At 46.6% G+C, this 18,374-nt stretch overlaps 1 protein-coding gene across 4 annotated transcripts in view; it reads left to right on the top strand.

Moving 5' to 3' along the window:
• Positions 1-17,589, top strand: part of SLC38A10 (solute carrier family 38 member 10) — a 75,309-nt gene extending 57,720 nt beyond the window's left edge. For 3 of the 4 annotated variants that reach the window (XM_048487839.1, XM_048487838.1, XM_048487836.1), the window contains 5 exons: positions 7,838-8,005; positions 8,211-8,612; positions 9,766-9,867; positions 12,716-12,895; positions 14,494-17,589. In XM_048487839.1, coding sequence (XP_048343796.1) covers positions 7,838-8,005; positions 8,211-8,612; positions 9,766-9,867; positions 12,716-12,895; positions 14,494-15,617 — 1,976 coding nt within the window. In that variant the 3' untranslated portion in view covers positions 15,618-17,589. The remainder of the gene's footprint in view (positions 1-7,837; positions 8,006-8,210; positions 8,613-9,765; positions 9,868-12,715; positions 12,896-14,493) is intronic. The other variant, XM_048487837.1, reaches the window with a different exon arrangement.
• Positions 17,590-18,374: the final 785 nt, after the last annotated feature.

Below are 18,374 nucleotides of genomic sequence, written 5' to 3'. Positions count from 1 at the left end.
TGTGTGTGTGTGTGTGTGTGTGGCACATTCTTTTTTTTTTTTAACATGGCAACATTTGGCATTTCAGGGCAAGACCAAGTATACCAATTCAGTTCTATATAGCCGGCATTCAGCGAGCATCTGAGTGCTGGCAATATAGCACTGAACTGCTATATTGGTGTAGCGCCATAGTGCAAAAGTTAGAACCTTTTAAAAAAGCCGAAGAAGAACAAGGCACAACAAAGGTGTATGGGCGGGGGAGGGCGAGAACGGCACTCTCAGAAGCGCCTCAGACATTTCAAAAACCATGCTATAGCAATTCAGAAGCTCAGAGAAGACCTGAAAATGGAATAAAGCAGATTTTTTTTTAAAAAAAAAAAACAGCCTCACTTTGTGGACGGGACACAAGCAGCTTTCTATGATCCATTAGCAGCTGGGAGCTTAAACAGTTGCGTGCAAAATGACACAAAAAATCCTTCAGCAACCGGCTGCTAAAACAGATTATAAAGGCTGTTTGAAAGGGGCCTTAGTATGGAGACAGCAGTTGAAACAGATATTCAAAATGGAGCCCGTATGCAGCTGTAATCTCCCTGTAAGGGAAAGAAGTGCTGTGCCTCACCTCCATTTTTAGTCAGCTGCCTACCCTCCAAGGAGCTCAGGGAGGTGTTTCTACCTCTTCCCTCCTCCATTTTACCCTCATCAGAATTGTGCCAGGTAAGCTGGGCTCAGAGAGGACCACGGTGGGTTGAGCGGGGATTGAACTCGACTCTTTCCCATTCTATTCTGACACTCTGACCACTGCACCTGGCTCAGCTGTTTCCAGTTGGCAACAAAAAGTGTGATCTCAGGTTGACTGAGGCAGGGCCGTTCTGCCATGCCTTGCTTTGTGATACACGCTGGAATCTCCAACATGTATGATGATGTTTTAGATCCTTTGGGCTTCATGTAACACGAGTAAATGTACATTTATTCTCTCTCCATCCTTCTTTTTCAAGTTTCACCTGACCCTAAAATATTTTGTACGACAGATGATGACCCTGACCATGGGCCACACAACCTTAATCCTTCCCCCCGCCCCCCAAATGTGTTCCATTGCTTCCCAGTTTTATGAAGGATCAGTTTTGAGCTGGAGGGAGGTTTTCACTAAGAGTTAAAAAGATTTTCAGTACACAAGAGTTCCCAGCTAACATCCCACCGATACTCTTCTAGTGCACTAAACAAGAGTTAATTAATACAAGATAACAAGCAAGGTTTTGACCCTGTTAACTTAAGCCAAATAAATAACAACAATAAACAGAGAGGGGGAAGGGCAGGTGGGAAAGCCTTTTGAAGAAACAAAGACTTTCCTGGCACTCGGAGCGAGTTGCGCGATCCCACGTTTTTGCAGAGAGCAAAATGGACCTGCCTTTGACGCCCAGGGAGATGTTGACCTGGCAGTGCCTCTCGCACACATTCCAGAGTGGTAACGGGCCTCGAAGAGGGACACTTGCCCTGTGTCTCCTTTTGAATTAGAACTTGCTGTAACGTGGCGGGCAAGAGTTAGTGCAAAGCCATGTCTTTCTGGGCGCATGGCTGCTCTCAGAGTCAGATTCTTGGAGAGAGGGTAGGAAAAGCTTTTAGGGTTGCTCACGATGAGATTTTATTACAGCCCAGAGAGACTGATAGTGTACCATTAAAAACAAAAGTGGATGCTTCAGAAGCCCGTGAGAAATAGCCCTTCCTCACCCGTGTCCTAATGCAGGCTGAGGAGTCTGAGTAGCTTGGGCCCTCTCTGCGCGCACCATCCTTCAGTCATCAGCGCTTGGGCTTCCTCCCAAAGTGGGGTTCCCTCCCCCCCTTCTCTGCCTGCCCAACTCTTTAGCCCCGAGATATTTTTTCCTTGTTGTTTTTGTAAGCCAAGAAGCTTTTACTGCCTCTTCGCCTTTTCCTGTTAAGCCCAGCACCCCTCATAAAACATTAAGAGGCACAGCATTACTGTAACATTATCCAAAGGGACCACAAGGGCGACTCTACAGTTTCAGCGATTATTACACATCCTGGGCAAAATGGTTCTCTGCAAACCACATACAGCCCCTTATAGATTTCCAAGCAGCGGTGAGAGGCCATTAATTCACGCCCTGATGATGAACTTAATTTTGCTTCCTGCTGAGAAAATGACGGCTTAGAGGCAACTTTGTCTCATTACAGAGTGGAGATTTTTATCTCTTTCTCCCCTTTTGTTTTGCACTCTGTGTGTGTGTGTTTGTAATATAAATTTGCAGCTTGCTGACCATCCTTGAGTCAGCCGTTATTGTTCTTCAAGGAATTCTTCAAGGAATTTGACTGTCTCCCGAGAAGACCTTGGGTCTTTTTTTCTCGCTCTGGAATGTTGGACAACCGACTGTTTATTTGTGCCAGTTCTTTGGCTAAAATGCAGCTGGGTTCTGAAAAATAGAAACGATGGTGCATGCTTTTTGCTTCTTATGCCTTTATATTGTGATAACATGGGAGTCTCTGTGGTGCTAATTTATTAACGCGGCAGTTGTGTTATCCGCCTGGAATGTAACAAGCAAGCTTGTCTCTAACCTCTGGCTTTGCAGCTGCAGCGTAAGCGTCTCCAAAGTTGGTCCTAATCAGAATTTAGGGGGGGAGGACAGGAGAAGGTCTTTGCATTTGGCGTGGGTGCCAGCGTACCAGGCAGTTTGGTTGGCTTGATATCTTCTCTGATCCACCGTTGTTTGTAAATGTTATGAGGGGAAGAAAACTTGGAAACTTGTTGGCAGTATCTTCTTTGCATGTGATGTTTTTCTAATATGAGTTGAGGTAGGGGAAAAACAGACACTGCTGTGTTTGCAAATGATGTGCTGTTTAGGTGCATGTACATATGTAGTAGCCGTTGACAGCAGCTTCCAAACATGTACTTAAAAATACATGTGCTAAAAAGATACAGGTTGTTTTCATACATGGTGGCATCTGTGGTTCTCTTCTCTATACAAATGAGAAAGGTACCCTGTGCGAAATGGTCCTCATCCCTTGAGACTTACGGAGCGGCAGCTTTCCGAGATCAGAGAAGAAGATTCCAGTTCTCTGCAGGGTTCCCACTTCCTCCCTTGTGGCTTCGCACGCCTGTCCTCTTGTCATTCACTTCTGCTGCAGTCCAGACGTCCTTGCCTTTTCCCCAGCCTTATGTTGAGTAGTTCAGGAGGAGAGAAGAAAGCTAACAGACTGCTTGACCGGAATAAAGTATAGAAATGCTGTCATTTGAGCAACTCGGACTGCTAAAGTTGCGCTTTCGGGTCGCAGAAAGCAAAGTGCTTCACCAGAGCCTTACAGGTCCTCCGGCTGCAATGCCATGGGAAACATGAGCTCAGTTTCTGCTTAACACAACAGAGCATGCAAGAGGTATGACCTGCAGCACCTGACATCTTGTGGCGGGGGAGGGGAGGCTGGTGTTATTACTTCACCTCTTGACCTACAGTATGTAAGCAGAGGCCTTGACTTGGAGCCAGGCTTTAAATCTCCACTGTCTCCTCCAGCAGCAGAAGGGCACAGTGCTCTAGGGCAAAGAATCACCCTTGTTCTGGGCAGCTTGCCATGCCAGGCACCAATCCGGCAGCCTCTCTTCAGTTTCACAACTCGCATGAGTCACACGTAGCTGAAATTGCAGCGTTCCTCCACCGTCCAGTTATAAAGCCCTCTTGGCAAACCGTGCTGGCCTCACGTAAGAGCGAAAAGAGGTTGGGAAAACATCTGCAAAGGCCGGGTATCACACACAACATTTTGGGCTTGCTCCTCTGGTGCGCTGGTCTTGTGTTTATGGGAACACCTGTTGCCTGTTTTATAGATCTTCATGGCCACTATGTAAGCTGCCGTGTCTCAAGGCCTGCTGAACTGGCTGCTTTATTGCTCTAAGTGGTGAACTCAGGTTCGCTCGAGTAGTCGGCGTTGGCTTTGAATATGTCAGCCGTCTTCAGAGTCTGCCTGTGTCACCTGACCCCCACCCCCCCACGAGTTCCTCCAAGGCTGGCTTTGCAGATTTATCCGTGCCCAGGGGGCCAGCCTTATTGCAAACAATGTGCCGATGATCCTGTGCCGATTATGTATTGAAGCTGCACCGTTCTGAACAGTGTCTAGCTATTGTGCACGTTCTCGGTTCGTTTCATCCATTTTGTTAACATCTGGAACACCGTAAGGGGTGAGACGCTATTCCAGACTCCAGGGCAGAGACAGCAGCCTGTCCTCTGAGCAAGCAGCCTTTCGATTGGGTGCCTGGCCGGCTTCGTTCCCCAGATTTGCTCTCTGGCTTTGACCGCAGATTTCTGTGGCTTAAGGTCTGGTTCTCTGTGAGGCGACATGACACAACCGCACATGAGCTGTACCACTCCAAAGGCTGAATAGGAAGGTCTCCTGTGAAAACTGTTTATGCAATCATCATGAGATCAGGGGAAATGTAAGGGAGTGGTACGGAGAATGCCCAATTATGTGATTCTCTCAAATGTCGTACGGCAGGGGTGTCAAACTTGTGGCCCTCCAGATGTTCATGAACTACAATTCCCATCAGTCCCTCCCAACATGAGCATTGGCTATACTGGCAAGGGCTGATGGCAATTGTCGTCCATGAACATCTGGAGGGCTGCAAGTTTGACACCCCTGCCGTACGGTATAGCCTAGACACAAGTAACCACCTCAGTGAGATAGCCAGACTGCGGGTATAGTCTCTCTATATTTGGTTTTTAATGCAAAGCAGTCATGGGGGAGGGAATCAGGTTGGGAAGGGAATGTTGAGGGAGGGAGGGATGCTTAATTTTATCTCCTGTTACTTTTTTTCATTTAGATCTGTGTCTCCCTTATCCTCTTGCTGCTGTGGTGACCATATGTATTCCACTGCTGTAGATACAGTGGCTGCAATGGAAGAGACAGTTTAGAACAGGGGTCTGCAACCTGTGGCTCTCCAGATTTTCATGGACTACAATTTCCATCAGCCCCTGCCAGCATGGCCAATTGGCCATGCTGGCAGAGGCTGATGGGAATTGTAGTCCATAAACATCTGGAGAGCCACAGGTTGCAGATCCCTGATTTAGAACATGAAAGCAGCCTCTAGTTTTAGAAGAAGTTCTTCCCCAGTGCAGTGGTCCTGATCTCCTCCCACATTGACAATTGCTTTTCACTTTCAGTGCACAGGAGTTCAATCCCAGGACTCTCCCTGTGTCGTTTCACTCTTGCGAGCAGGTTAGCCAGGATCCCTGCAGATGGACAGGATTGAAGCACTTTTTATAGCTCCTTGTCCCTTCTAACAAGCAGAATCAATAAATTATGCAAAAACAGCTCCCATATGCTTTGTTTAGGAGAGCCAGCTTGGTGTAGTGGCTTAAGTTTCAAAGAGGGATCTGGGAGATCCAAGCTCAAATCCCTACTCGTGTCATGGAAGCTTGGAAGCTGGTTGGGCGACCTTGGGCCAATCACACTCTCTCAACCCTGACCCTGGCAAGTATTTGGATGGAAGACCACCATCAAGGAATACCAGGGGGTGTGACGCAGAGGCAGGCAATGACAAACCACCTCTGAACAACTCTTGCCTTGAAAACCTTCAGCTGTGACTTGATGGACACACACACACACACATGTTCCCTCCCCACAGATGTTTGGATTGTGCCTTATCTGTTCTCTTTCAGGCACCAAGTTAAGACATTTTTATTCTTCCAAACATTTGATGGTTGAGTTGTCTTCAGACTGCTTACAGTCTTTGTGCTGCTCCGCTGGTTTTCAATTGTTTTGGTTTAACTTTAGTTTATAGTTTTTTGTTTGTTTTTGCTGTTTATCTTATTTTGCTTGCTGCCTTGAACCTTTTGAAAGCGGGAAGACGGGGTAGTCGCTGTTAATTAGTTAAAGTTTATTCATGTAGTTTATGCCTCTTGTCGAATTCAGCTTTCCTTGGCATAGAATTGTTATTAGTTTTATGGTCACATGTACACTTTCAGAACTCATTCCACAGAAATCAGTGCACTTAGTCAAGTTTCTGGCTACATGTCTGCACCCACAGACGCATCTCTGTTCATTTCCTTCAGGACATGGGAGAAGGAACCAGATTCCCCACTTACAAGCAAAGCCCTGTTTTTTCCATATCTCTATCTGTTCATATAATCCCCCTCTTCCTTCAGGTAGCTCAGAACAGCATACATTATTTTTCCCTCCTCCATTTTATCCGTACAACAAGATTGGTTGGGCTGAGAGTGACTGATGCAGGTCACCCACTGAATTATGCAGCTGAGGTAGGGATCTGACCTTTAGCCTGCCTGTTCCTAGCCCCCCCCCCCCCCCCGCATCCTAGCCACCGCTCCACACTGTCTCTTCTATTTGAACCCCTTTCCCAGCCTCCCAGAGACTTTCTAAAGCCAGGGCAGGCTGCATCCTAGCTGATACGCTTCCTTCCACTCCCAAGTGCCTTGTGCCTACTGGAGGTCACTTCCTGCTTTGAGGTAGTGCAAACCGAGGCAGAGTTGATTCCCAGGAGGAGAAGAGTGAGAATGGGACAAGGTGGGGAGAGACGTGTTCGTGTAAGTGTGAAAATGACTATTTCAGACTTAAATCTGCAGGAAGGACTTGGTGTGATTTCAGCTTCCCGAAGTGAGGGAACAGTTTGAGCTGCTCTGTTTTCTCGTGCAAAGAGACTTCCTCCAGTCTCTTCTGTCATAGAGGCCACTAATCATTGTAGGAAACAAGATCTCATCTATTTGCTCTCTCGTGACAACTTCTCTGTATAAATATCAGCTGCTTTCATGGGACAACGTCGACAACTGAAGCACTGGTTCAGCAAGAGCAACTGCCAGTAAGACGTTTGTGCCTCACATGCTTCCCTGCCTGTAGGGTACCCAGTATTTAGCTGGCGGACTGTCAAAAATAGGGAAATAATGCTCCATCTTGTTTGAAAGTGGGGTGTCATTCGTTGGAAAAAGCCTGAAGCTTCGTCCTCATTGGTTGAACCATGCATTTTGTTCTCTGCCCAGGTCTTTTCAAGGTATCTTCTTGCTTCTATGGAAGGAGAACGAAATGAGAAGGCCCCCAAACCTGCCGCTTCTCTGCTGTGGCCTTCTTGGCTGTTTTTGGTCCTTTCCCTCTTTTCCCCTGCTGCTTTAGCCTCTCCTTTTCCTTGCAGTCTTGTAGGCCAGTCTCCTAATAGGTTCATTCTTGGTTGTTGACCCCACCGGATGAATGAATTCCTTGGGCTTTGCATGTGTGATAGTCCTCTGGTTGTGATGCATGGAATGCAAATAAGCAAGAGCAATGCTGCCATCTAGTGGCTTTATCTCCCCAAGCAGCAGTCATCGTTTCAGAACACGGGTGTCCATCTGTGGCCCATGTTCATGGACTACGATTCCCATCAGCCTGTTTATGTGGAATACACGGAATACATGTGGAATACATTCCCATCAGCCCGTGTATGTGGGCAACAGTATGTGGCCATGCTGGCATGGGCTGATGGGAATTGCAGTCCATGAACATCTGGAGGGCCACAATTGGACACCCCTGTATGTACAGAGTGCAGAAGAGAGAAATCTGTGACTGGATGTCCCTGTCTCTTTATTCACATGAAATGCAGCCACAGGGAGGGTTGGTGCTGGAGAAGAGGCTGCCTAATCCTTTCCTTGCACCTAATTTGCCCAATTTAAATATTATCTTCTCTAGGCTTCTGTTTGCCCTAAAGCAGCCACAAGAAGGTTGATTTACGTTGGGCAACAGTATGTGGGTAAAGGATCTCATCTCTAGCACCCCCACTGCCAATCAAATTGGTAACTAAATTTGATTTTTTAAAAGGGGAGGGTGGGAGTTACAGGCATAGTTCTTCTGCTTATAATATGTAAATTTTCTCCATCCTTTTCAGACCAGAACCTACCAGTGGAAAAATTGGGTGATGACCGTGACAAACCCAAGCCAGAGAACGAGAAAGAAGACATGGAACAGCCACAGATCAGGGTCCCCATTGATGTCCCCAAGAGAGATGAGAAGGAGAAACCGAAGGAGGAGGTGCAGCTAGACCGGCCTGATCAAGGTAGTGTTGAGTTGCAACCAGGAGTTCTGAGGGCCAATTCAAGCCAATTCTGTGTGTCTCCCTGTTTCCAGTTCTTCTTTGCTTTATTCCGTTACCAGGTAAAACAGATTGCAGAACCCCCACGAAGAACTCGCATAAAGCAAGCCTTGATGCTTACTGTTTTCCATGCTTTGTCTGGCTGACGGTCTCCTTTCTTTCCCCGTAGGCATTGCCCTCCCTGTAGGAGAAGCACACCGCCACGAGCCACCTGTGCCTCATGATGCGGTGGTGGTGGACGAAGGTCAGGACCGCGAGGAGCCTGAAGAGGAGAAGCAGCCACCGGCCAAGAAGGATGTCCTGGGGGAGGGGAAACCTGTGCCAGAGAAGGAACAGGCGCAGCCTCAGCCTGTTCCTGAGCAAGCAAAAGAAGACGGTGCCCAGGAGAAGGCGAAGGACCATCCCATCAAAGACCCCAAGCCTGTGCCGGAGGTGGCTGCACGTGAGGATGAGCGGCCCCCTTACAAAGACCTGGAACTGGACAGCCAGGATGAGAGGAGAGAGAAGGCTGTGGGTGAGAAGGACAGTGCCAAAGAAGGAGTCAAATCTGTGGAGAATGAGAAAGAACGTCGTAAGTCCCTCCCACTGCTCTTTCCTGCTGTTCCTGGAGAAATCGCTTTTATTCCTTGGGCTGCTAAAATTGTGTGATTCTGCACTAGAATATAAACAGTTGCAGTGTTTGACTTAGGTGATGGGATTCTTGCAATGCCACTGGCTGCAGGCACACTTTCATCCTGCAGCCACGCCCATCCTGAGCTTCCGAAGGCAATGGCAAATCCTTGCGGCTAGGAGAGTCTTAGAAGTCGTTTCTCAACAAGCGGGCCAGCTCTTTCTTGCCGTCTGGTCTGGGACATTTCAACTCCCTCGCAACTGGATTCTTGGCCTGCTTCTTACTACCCCATCCCTTTGCTTTTTAAAAATATTGAACTTTCTCTTACAATACATCTTCTGCATCTCAAGTGAAGTAAACAGGCCGTGCTTCTGTACCGACAGAGTTAGCGACAGACGTGTTTTGATGCAAGGGGGATTTAGAACCTTTCAGTGGAAAAGTTTGGGAGGGGGGAGGGGCTCTGTGGTTTATGCCCGCAGCCCGAGTTTTCTTTGCTAGGGCGGCTAACCTCGCCGTGGGGCCTGGAGCTCTCCTGAATCTCCAGGTTACAGAGATCAGTTTCTTTGGAGAAAATGGCTGTTTTGGAGGGTGGGCTGAATGGAATTATAACCCACCGAGGTCCTGCCCCTCTCCAAACCCCTTCCTGCCCAGACTCCACCCCCAAATCCTCCAGCTATTTCCCCACTCAGAGTTGGCTAGCCTTGTAACTGCACATCTCCTGATGGAAGGGGGAGACAGTGAATCTCCTGGGCAATGACAGTTCTTGGGATTTCTGCAGTGCAGTTGTGTGCTAGTATCAGGTGCTGTGTCTTGCCGCAACACCTTGTCGTTCACAAGGGACGCAGAGTTTAGAAGTGCTGGACAGGTGCCACGTTGCTAAGTGCCTGCTGCAAAAGTTCTGTAGGGGCTGGGTTTGCATTTTAATCAGTTCAAGCAGTGAGACCTGGCTTGCTCCCAGCAGGCTGTAATACAGTAAAATATTTTTATGGACATCCTGTGGACATCATGTTGTACAGGAATGGCATACTGAGCGGAGCCATGGCAGGGGGAAACAGAGAACATCTGTCACTTTTTTTGCTCCCTCAAGTGACATCTGTCTGTCCCTCATTCGCAGGCGAAAAGGAAGAGCCGCTGCCGCCAGAGCAACCAGAACCCGCCCAAGCTGAGCAGAGGGAGATCCGGAACGTGGAAGAGAATTCAGACAGCAAGCTGGAGGGTAAGCGCTGTATTCACAGCAAGGTTTTCCACCTGCCTCCCTGTTTGCGCGCCTGGCTGGCTCAGACTGCCAGAGTTCTGTGCTGGAGGGAACAACTGAATCCAGGCTCCTATCCTGCAAGGCCGGGTCCTCTTGCCCCGACGATTGGGAGCCTGTAATCTGAGGCTATGGCCCAGCTGGGCACCACAGTCTCATCACAGTTCTAAACCAGCCGTGATGGTGAAAGCGTTTCCAAGGGCAGGTGGCCATGCCCCATGAGGACCACTTGCTTGTAATGGAAAGCAGCCCCTGCTCCTTCCTAGCTTGCACTGAAAAACTAGCCAAAAAAGGCAGCCTTGTGATCACCTGGAAAGGGCTACTCTTCTTCTTCTTCCTTAACTGTAACATGTCCTTTGTCCTGAGTTCTGGCACTTGATTTTCTACACGCTGCCTCCACTCCCACCTTACCTTCTTCTCTTACCTACAATTGTTTTAAAGGCTGCCAAGGCTAAGGCAGCTATGAGGCTGCACAGGCTCCTCCTTTCTCCACCAAAATGCACTGCTTCCAGCTCTGTTAATCATAGAAATGGGCTTCCTATAAACCGATTTATTTTCCACTGGCTGTCTTGCATTGAAGACTCTAACCTCTGGAGGGGGTTCTCTGCAGAGGATCTCCCTGCACCTCCTGAGAAGGATTTTGCCCATTCATTAGTCCAAAATCTGCCTCCACTTGGAGTTAATGTCAAATACAGTCGTATAATCTTTAGTCAAACCTGTGTGTGCAACTCACACCTTTAGTGGCAATTACCCTTACGTTTACTCCCTCAAGACCACGTAATGGTATAAGTTTCCATTGGTTGTTGGCAGGAAGTTAGTGATTCTCAGCCAGTTGAACTACTTTTGCTTTTGAAACTGAGAGAGATTTTGGAAATCAACAGCCTTTCCTTTCATCAAAGGGAGAACCATGAGGGTCTGTGTTCTAGAATAAGAGAGGTTCCTTTCCTTAGAATCAAGTTGGAGGAATCCTGAGGGTTAATTGGCAGTTTTACGTGCTGTGTGGGTTGGGAATGAGGAGAGACGAGAGAGGCGAGGGGGACTCCATACAGGAAAGACGGATCTGACACGTTTTCCTATGACAGGAGGGTAGAAGATAAATAAAAAGTACCTTTAAACATCTGCAAAATCCCCCATTGAGAATCTTTGTGTACACACCCACGTTAAGGCAGCGTAGGCTTGGCTTACACACATAGCTGAGCTCCTGCGTCTCTCATTTGAAAATGAAAGCCACATCACGTAGCGTTAGTGAACAAATTCCTGCATTTTATTTATATATGCTGCCCTTCCCCTTACAGGCTCAGGGCGGCTTCCATCATGTAAAATACAATAAATGCAGTTCACAGTAAAAAATGTCACACAAAGTTCTGAAATGGATGGCGAAAAAAATCTTGATGAGGAAATGGGGGTGGGGGAAGGGGGTAGGAGAGAGAGAGGCCAAAAGTTGGTAGAAGTTGTTGATAATTCCATTTCCACCTCAGCCATATGCCTGGTGAAACAACTCGTGTCTTGTAGGCCCTGCAGAACTGTATCAAATGCTGTCGGGCCTGGGCCTCCTCAGCCAGTGTTCCACCGGGCTTGGGGCCAGGCCAGGGCCAAAAATGCCCTGACTGGTTGAGCCTAATCAGACATCTTTCAGGCCAGGAATCACCAGTAAGTTCTTATTTGCTGAACCAGAGCGCTCTTTGGGAGACCTAAAGGTAGAGGCGGTCTCATTGGTAGGAAGATGAGGAAACACCTGCCTGTTGCCAAACGTGCAAACTTTTACATGTCATAGAAACACTCACTTCTTTTCTTTTTCACCCTCCTCTCAATTTATTGGAAATAACTAATTATATCAGACTCATAGGCCGAGATAAGTTTAGTTTGAGACAGGGCACAAACAAGTTCTGCAGTCCACAGATTAACTAGCACTGCCCTGGCCTTGAAATGTAGCAAACGAAATAACCTTTCTGTTTGCCATGAGGTTTCTAGCAGGGCTTTTTTTACGCTCTTATGTGTTCCATGTTTTGAACATTCCAGTCCTGCCATTCTTCCTGGAATCTTTTTAGATTCCATTCACTTCTTGACAATCTTCAGGCTGCTTAATTTTCATGTGGTCGAAAGATCCCTCACTTTGAGAACAGGCCCAGGCAAGTGGACAAGTGCATCTCCTTTTAGATCTCTGAGTTCTTGCCTGCCTGAGTTGCTGCCAGGGGCCACAGATTGCTCTGCGTAGAACTTTAGACTCCGAATGCATTGCATGTTGCTCTTCTTTAAGGTACAGTTAAAGATGGCACCATGAGATAACAAATAAAGCCCAAGTGTGGTGTAGTGGTTAAGAGCAGGTGGATTCTAATCTGGAGAACTGGGTTTGATTCCCCACTCCTCCACCTGAGTGGCAGAGGCTTATCTGGTGAACCAGATGTGTTTCCGCACTCCTGCATTCCTGCTGGGTGACCTTGGGCTAGTCACAGTTCTTCGGAACTCTCTCAGCCCCACCTACCTCACAGGGTGTCTGTTGTGGGGAGAGGAAGGGAAAGGAGCTTGTTAAGCTACCTCAAGTGACCTTACAGGAGAGAAAGGTGGGGTATAAATCCAAACTCTTCTCCAGCGAGGCCTTTCCAAAAGGTGCTTGGTGGAGCAGGTTTCTTGTAGCCTGAGGCAAGGCATAGGTGCCAGCATGGATTGTGGCCTCAGGTTTAGAGAAGTGAAGGTGGAAACAGCGTGGAGACCCGAGCAGGCCCTCCCCTTTTCTAGACTCCATCTGTGAAAATGTGTGGTAGGGCCCTATTGCCACATCCCTTCTCGCCTCACCTGTCCCCTTTCTCTCTAGAAGCTGGCAAAGAGAAGCTGCTTGACCACGAAGTCCTGCTGCAAGTGATTAAGGAACAGCAGGTGCAGCAGAAGCAGCTCTTGGACCAGCAAGCCAAGCTGCTGGCCGTGATTGAGGAGCAGCACAAGGAGATCCACCAGCAGAGACAGGAAGAGGGAGGAGAGGAAAAGCCAAAGCCAGGTAAGCAACATCCACCACAACGCGATGCAAGATGTCAAGTTGGCCACGTGGGATTGGAAGCACCGCTGGGACCATTGCAGAGATCAAAAAAGGGGGAAAAGGTGCCAGGCAACAGCTTTAAGGCGTTTACAGCAAATACGTTTAATGAAAGAGCCACACTGTAAAACATTACAAGGTATTGAAATTAACACTGAATAAAAAGGACAGCATAAAATAAGCTCAAGAACATATTCATCAGCATATACAATAAGACAGATCATTTTACATTAGGCAGGAATCTAGGCAATACAAACATATAAAACCAATACTGGCCAGGAGTTCCTTTCTGCTGACTCTTTCCATAGCAGTGCTGTTCTGTTACTGAATGGAGAAGAGTATAGTAGTGATTAAGAGAGGTGGACTCTAATCTGGAGAATCACGTTTGATTCCCCACTCCTTTACGTGAAGCCTGCTGGGTAACCTTGGGCCAGCCACAGTTCTCTTAGAACCCTCTCAACCCATGCAGAGGGAAGCAACGGCAAAGCATTTCCAAACATCTCTTGCTCAGAAAACCCTACCGAGGCACCATAAGTCAGCTGTGACTTGCTGGCGCTTTTCACCACATTGAGCGGAGGTTGACTCAGCGAATTTTATACAGAGAGATTAGCTGAGCTAGGTCAGAGGTCCCCGATCAGAATTTAACCCATGAGGGGGCCACACTGGTTAAATGAGGGGTCCTTCATGGGTTGAATTCCGATCTGGGGCTTCTGACCTTGTTCTGCTAATCTCTCTCTATAATACGCTGCGTCAATCTCCGCTCAATAATAGAACTCAATTGCTGTGGAAAGGATCAGCACAAAGGAAATCTGGTTAGTATTTGTTTTAAATATTTATATATTTGTATTTCCTGTCTAGTGTAAATCTTATTCCATATTCTGATTAATATGTTTTTTCTTGAGCTTATTTTATCCTATCTTTTTAACTGATATTAATTTCAGTCGTTTCTAATTTTTTATGGTGTGGTTCTTGCACTAGTTGCATTTACTATAAAATTATGTTTTATGGACCCCCCTGGTGAAGCTTATGCAGCGAAATGCCTAGGAGTTTTATATTACAATAAAGCTGTCACCTTTTTTGATTTGCTGGCACATTGTTAGGTATACTCCTGTTTTTCTTTTCTTTTTGGAACCATTGCAGAGGCCAGCTTTGGTACCAAGACTACCTCTTATCAGAGGCTTTTCTTCCCATTGACCAATACATGTTCGTTCTCGACCCAAGTACAGCAGGCCAAGAATGTGTTGCATGGTAGGAAGATTTGAGCTTAAATGTCCCTAGAAATCAAACAGGAGCATGTAGCGGCAGGAAAATAACACTAGGGCTTGTAAAACCATCTGCCACTACTCAGGAGTTGTTCATAACTGCAAGAAGCTTAAAGCAGGAAAGTCTTATATTTATGCTTTGTTCATGGCTTCAGAATTAATAACTAGGGAGAGCCTGGGATTGGAAAAAAGCATAAGTATGCTTTTAAGGGGAGGACACTGTAACTGTCCCAGGTTACTGGAATTCCTCAGTTGCTAAAGTGTACAACAACTAGATACTTCTATTTCTCTTCCTGATAGAAACTCACGAGGAACCTGACCTGCCTCTTTCCAAGAACAAGGCGAGAGAGGAAGGCCTTGCAAGTAAAATTGAAGATGCAGCAAAGGATACACCTAATGAGGGTCATTCTTTGCATGGGCTCAATCACCAACTCCTGGACTCAGAAGGACAGGGAAGGCAGCAGGCCGCAGGTCCAGAAGGTGAGCTGAAGCATGTACACAAATTAACAAGAGCTCCGCCTAAAAATCCAGCATCCCTAAATGTCGGTGAAAATATCGCACAGCACCAAGCAGGGAAAAATTCAGCAGAGAAGCTAGTAGAACCAGTCAGAAGTGATTCGCAGATAGCAGGGGCTGATGGAGAACGTCAAGAGAAGCAGAAAGAAAACCACGATGCTCAGTTGGCCCAAGACGCTCAGGAGAAAATGAAGAATGTGCACAAAAAAGATGAGATTGGGGGAAAGGTTGGAGGCCAGAAAGAGATGCTTGGTGAAGCTAAAGTCCATGTTGGGAAGATTGCTCAGAGAGTCCCTGAAAGAGAACAGCTTGCCAGAGTTAATCAAGAGGAGCTGAAGAATCAAGAAAAGCAAGCAGATCCTGCGTACAAGGCAAAGGTTGCTGAAAGTGTGCAACAGATCCAGAAGATCTCAGGAGCTGTGATTGCTGACAAGACTGGGGAGAAACAGACCACTTTAGGCCAGGCTGATGGACTGCAAGGCCAGGGAGGCAGTAGCAAAGGCAGGGCAGCCGGGAAATTCCACATTCCACAGACAAATCAAGCCGGTGAATTCAAGCTAGGTGCCGAAAGCGAGCCCAAAAACCCGGGCAAGTTGCCTGAGTCTGAAGGCGACCATATCTTCAAGACAGAGGTGATTGCTGCTCCCAGGGAGCATGGAAATGTGAAACCTAACCGAGACCTGAAGCTGAAGGAAGATCTGGATTTGCGCCGCAGGAGACGAGACCTGGAGGAAGAGGAGGAAGAGAAAGGGAGGGTGATCATTGGACTTAACCCCCTCCCAGACGTGAGAGTCAACGACTTGCGCAGTGCGCTGGAGACTCAGTTAAATCAGGTGGCAGAAGGTGCCCAGCCAGCACTTCACAGTCGACAAATAAAACAGATGCCGGTGGCAGAAGAAGAGGTGTGAGATCAGGACTTCATACTATTGACCAGGTGTTGGAGGCTGGTGGCTACTTTGGGATGTCTGTTACTGAGCTAATGGCAATTGAGTGTGTAACTGCCGGCAGTCTGAATCAGTTGAGTCTGCAAGAACTGAGCTCTGAAGACTGAGCAAATGTTGACCTGTGGGTGCGCCAGAGGGAAAGGAATTTTGCTGCTGCCAGCCAGTTTCATATTCCAATACTGTAACGCCCAGTCTCTTCAATGTGCTGGTGGTGAATCAGCAGAAACCAGGATCATCAACCCTCTGGGTTTAAATGAATATTTGTCACCTTTCCAAAGAAGCATTTGAATTCAGTGCTTGCTCAGTTGCCTTTAACGATATGCTTTAATTTCCGTGTTTTAAACTTGAATCTAGTTTCACGTTGGCAATTTGGAAACTTTCCGTGCCTGTATATGTGTGTTTGTTGCTCAAATTAATTTTCTAGGTTCACCCGTTTAGGGCACAGTTGTCCTGCTTTGGAATTGATATCCCAAAAGTGAAAGAAGTTTTAAAGGGTCTAAAATGAGAAGATAATCCATTGGTCCTGGGTAAAATTCTTAGGAATTTAGGGTTCATTAGTATTGGATTAATCTTTAAACACGTTTATAAGTTGCAGTTCAGATTTTTTCCCCAGTTACTTCATTAATTAGCAATAATAAAGAGGTCACTCATTCTGCCTTAGCTGTTAAATCTAAGGCTTTTGTTTTTAAAACATCTCTATCTCAAGTGCATTATCGGATTTCATACTGTGTGTGAAATGGAAGTCACTTGCTGTGAGAGGAAATAGTGATAAATTGAAATGAAGGAGGCATTATCAAGGTTTGTATCTACCTCTTTCCTCCATTTTGTGAGAACATGCAGTGTTTAGAGTTCTCGCTGCCTGCTCTCCTAGTTCTTCAGTCATTTGTATGAGATTTGGTACTGTTGATTTTGGAGTCTCAGCATCTGCAGTTGAGAAAGGAGGTCTGCTTCAGGTGTGCAGGTAAGAATCCTGGCTTTTGCTGTAACAAACAATATGATAGCACAGAGACTTCCCTTTGGTCTTGAATGCACCCAGCAGCCAGTGGTATCTGCCCATCTAATCCAGTTGTGATTCTCCCAAGTTACAAACCTGATGAAACTTGGCAACATGGGAGCATTTTGTTACAAACAAGCTAAAAAGCCTTGATGTCTCTTATCTCATATTGGTCTGTTGTTCTAGAATAAGCAGGAGTCCAGGAAATACTGGTGAGGACATTGCCTCTAAGACAGTTGCCTTCCAGGTTCTTGCACTGTTGATCCTGACAAATTGAATTGAACTGGATGCTGTCTTTTCCCATGCCTTGTCCAGCAAAGTGTGTTCAGTGTAATTCCATTAGAGGACACAGAGAAACGCGACTGGTTCCTCTCGCGTGCTCTGAGGGCTGTCTGCCTTGTCATAAACGTGATCATCATTACAGCCTTAATCTTCAGGAGTCTCACCGAGTGGCGCTGCTTAAAGCACAATTAACCAGAGCCGGGATTACTATCTCTTCAGTTTTTTTCTAAAGAGGAAGGAATTATATGTAAATGTGATTTCTGTTTCAGGGATCTAGGGTTTTGTGTGTGTGCTTGAGTTTTTGGTTTTTTTGGTATTAAAAGCCAGGCGCGTTTTATTAGTATGCAGTGACTATGGAGGTATCAGCCAAGTGCTGTCCTGTCAACCAAGACCAAGAATGGTATGAGTGTGTGCCGTGTCTGCAAGCAAAAGGACCAAAGATAATTCTGACATGCCTCCGTAGAGCAACTGAATTTTAAACAAACTGTCTTCAAGCAACAAAGGGGAGGGGGAGGAAAGAAAGGGGGCTGGGGACTTCAACTGGAATTTCTCCTTTTCTGCCATAGCACCAGTTCCAATTTACCCTGTTTTACAATGACAAGGGGGGGGGGGTGTATAACCAAGCAGCACAAACCAATAAAATAAATTCAAGCATTTTTACTTGGAGCTATCTTTTTTTGTTGTTGGAAATGACGTCATTTTGCCCTAAATGAAATTAAATGAGCTGGGGAGTTGCATGCAGTGTACACCTTTTAGAGACCATCTCTTACTTTCTCACAAATACTCTCTTTCATATAAATACTTTCTCTAAATACACTTTTTAAAAAATCACAGTTGCCAGTAGATCAGGGCTGAGATTTATTCTCCTGAGTTGAGTTTTCCGTTCCTCTATGAAATTACCAAACAGTCTTGGGCAGGTTACTTGACCTCCGCGCGATCTGCTCCTGAAGCATCCCACAAGAGTGTAAATCATTTGCCGAGACACAATTAGTCGAAACAGTCTTGCACGCTCGAAAAAGGCTTCATAGACAGACCACAGAATTACAGTTTAATATTTTTGCTGCCATCCAGCCATGTGCAAAGGTCATATCTAGCATTCTGTGAAGCAACTTTCACTTAAAATACTTATCTGGCGGGTACTTGACTCCAGATTTGAGCAATCTCCTCCAGTTCCCCTGAGGGCCTTGGCAGCGCTGTGCTTTTATGACTAAGATGATGAAGCAGGAGCTGTCTTAGGTCAGCAGGAACCACAGCACTGCAGCAGTCTTTACAGTTCTGTTGGGCAGATTCCCAAGCTGTTCTTTAACCTTGGCCTATAAAGCTGTTTTCCTCCTTAGGCAGTTTCTCTGATTAGAATTTTTTCTTCTTCAAAGATTCAATTAGGAAATCCACATTCAGAAGGGAAATTAGAAGTCCAGAGTCATGGATCCCTCAACATGAGGGTC

Source organism: Sphaerodactylus townsendi, linkage group LG03 (genome assembly GCF_021028975.2).
Source record: "Sphaerodactylus townsendi isolate TG3544 linkage group LG03, MPM_Stown_v2.3, whole genome shotgun sequence".
NCBI lineage: Eukaryota > Metazoa > Chordata > Lepidosauria > Squamata > Sphaerodactylidae > Sphaerodactylus > Sphaerodactylus townsendi.
This window is presented reverse-complemented; position numbering and strand designations above follow the sequence as displayed.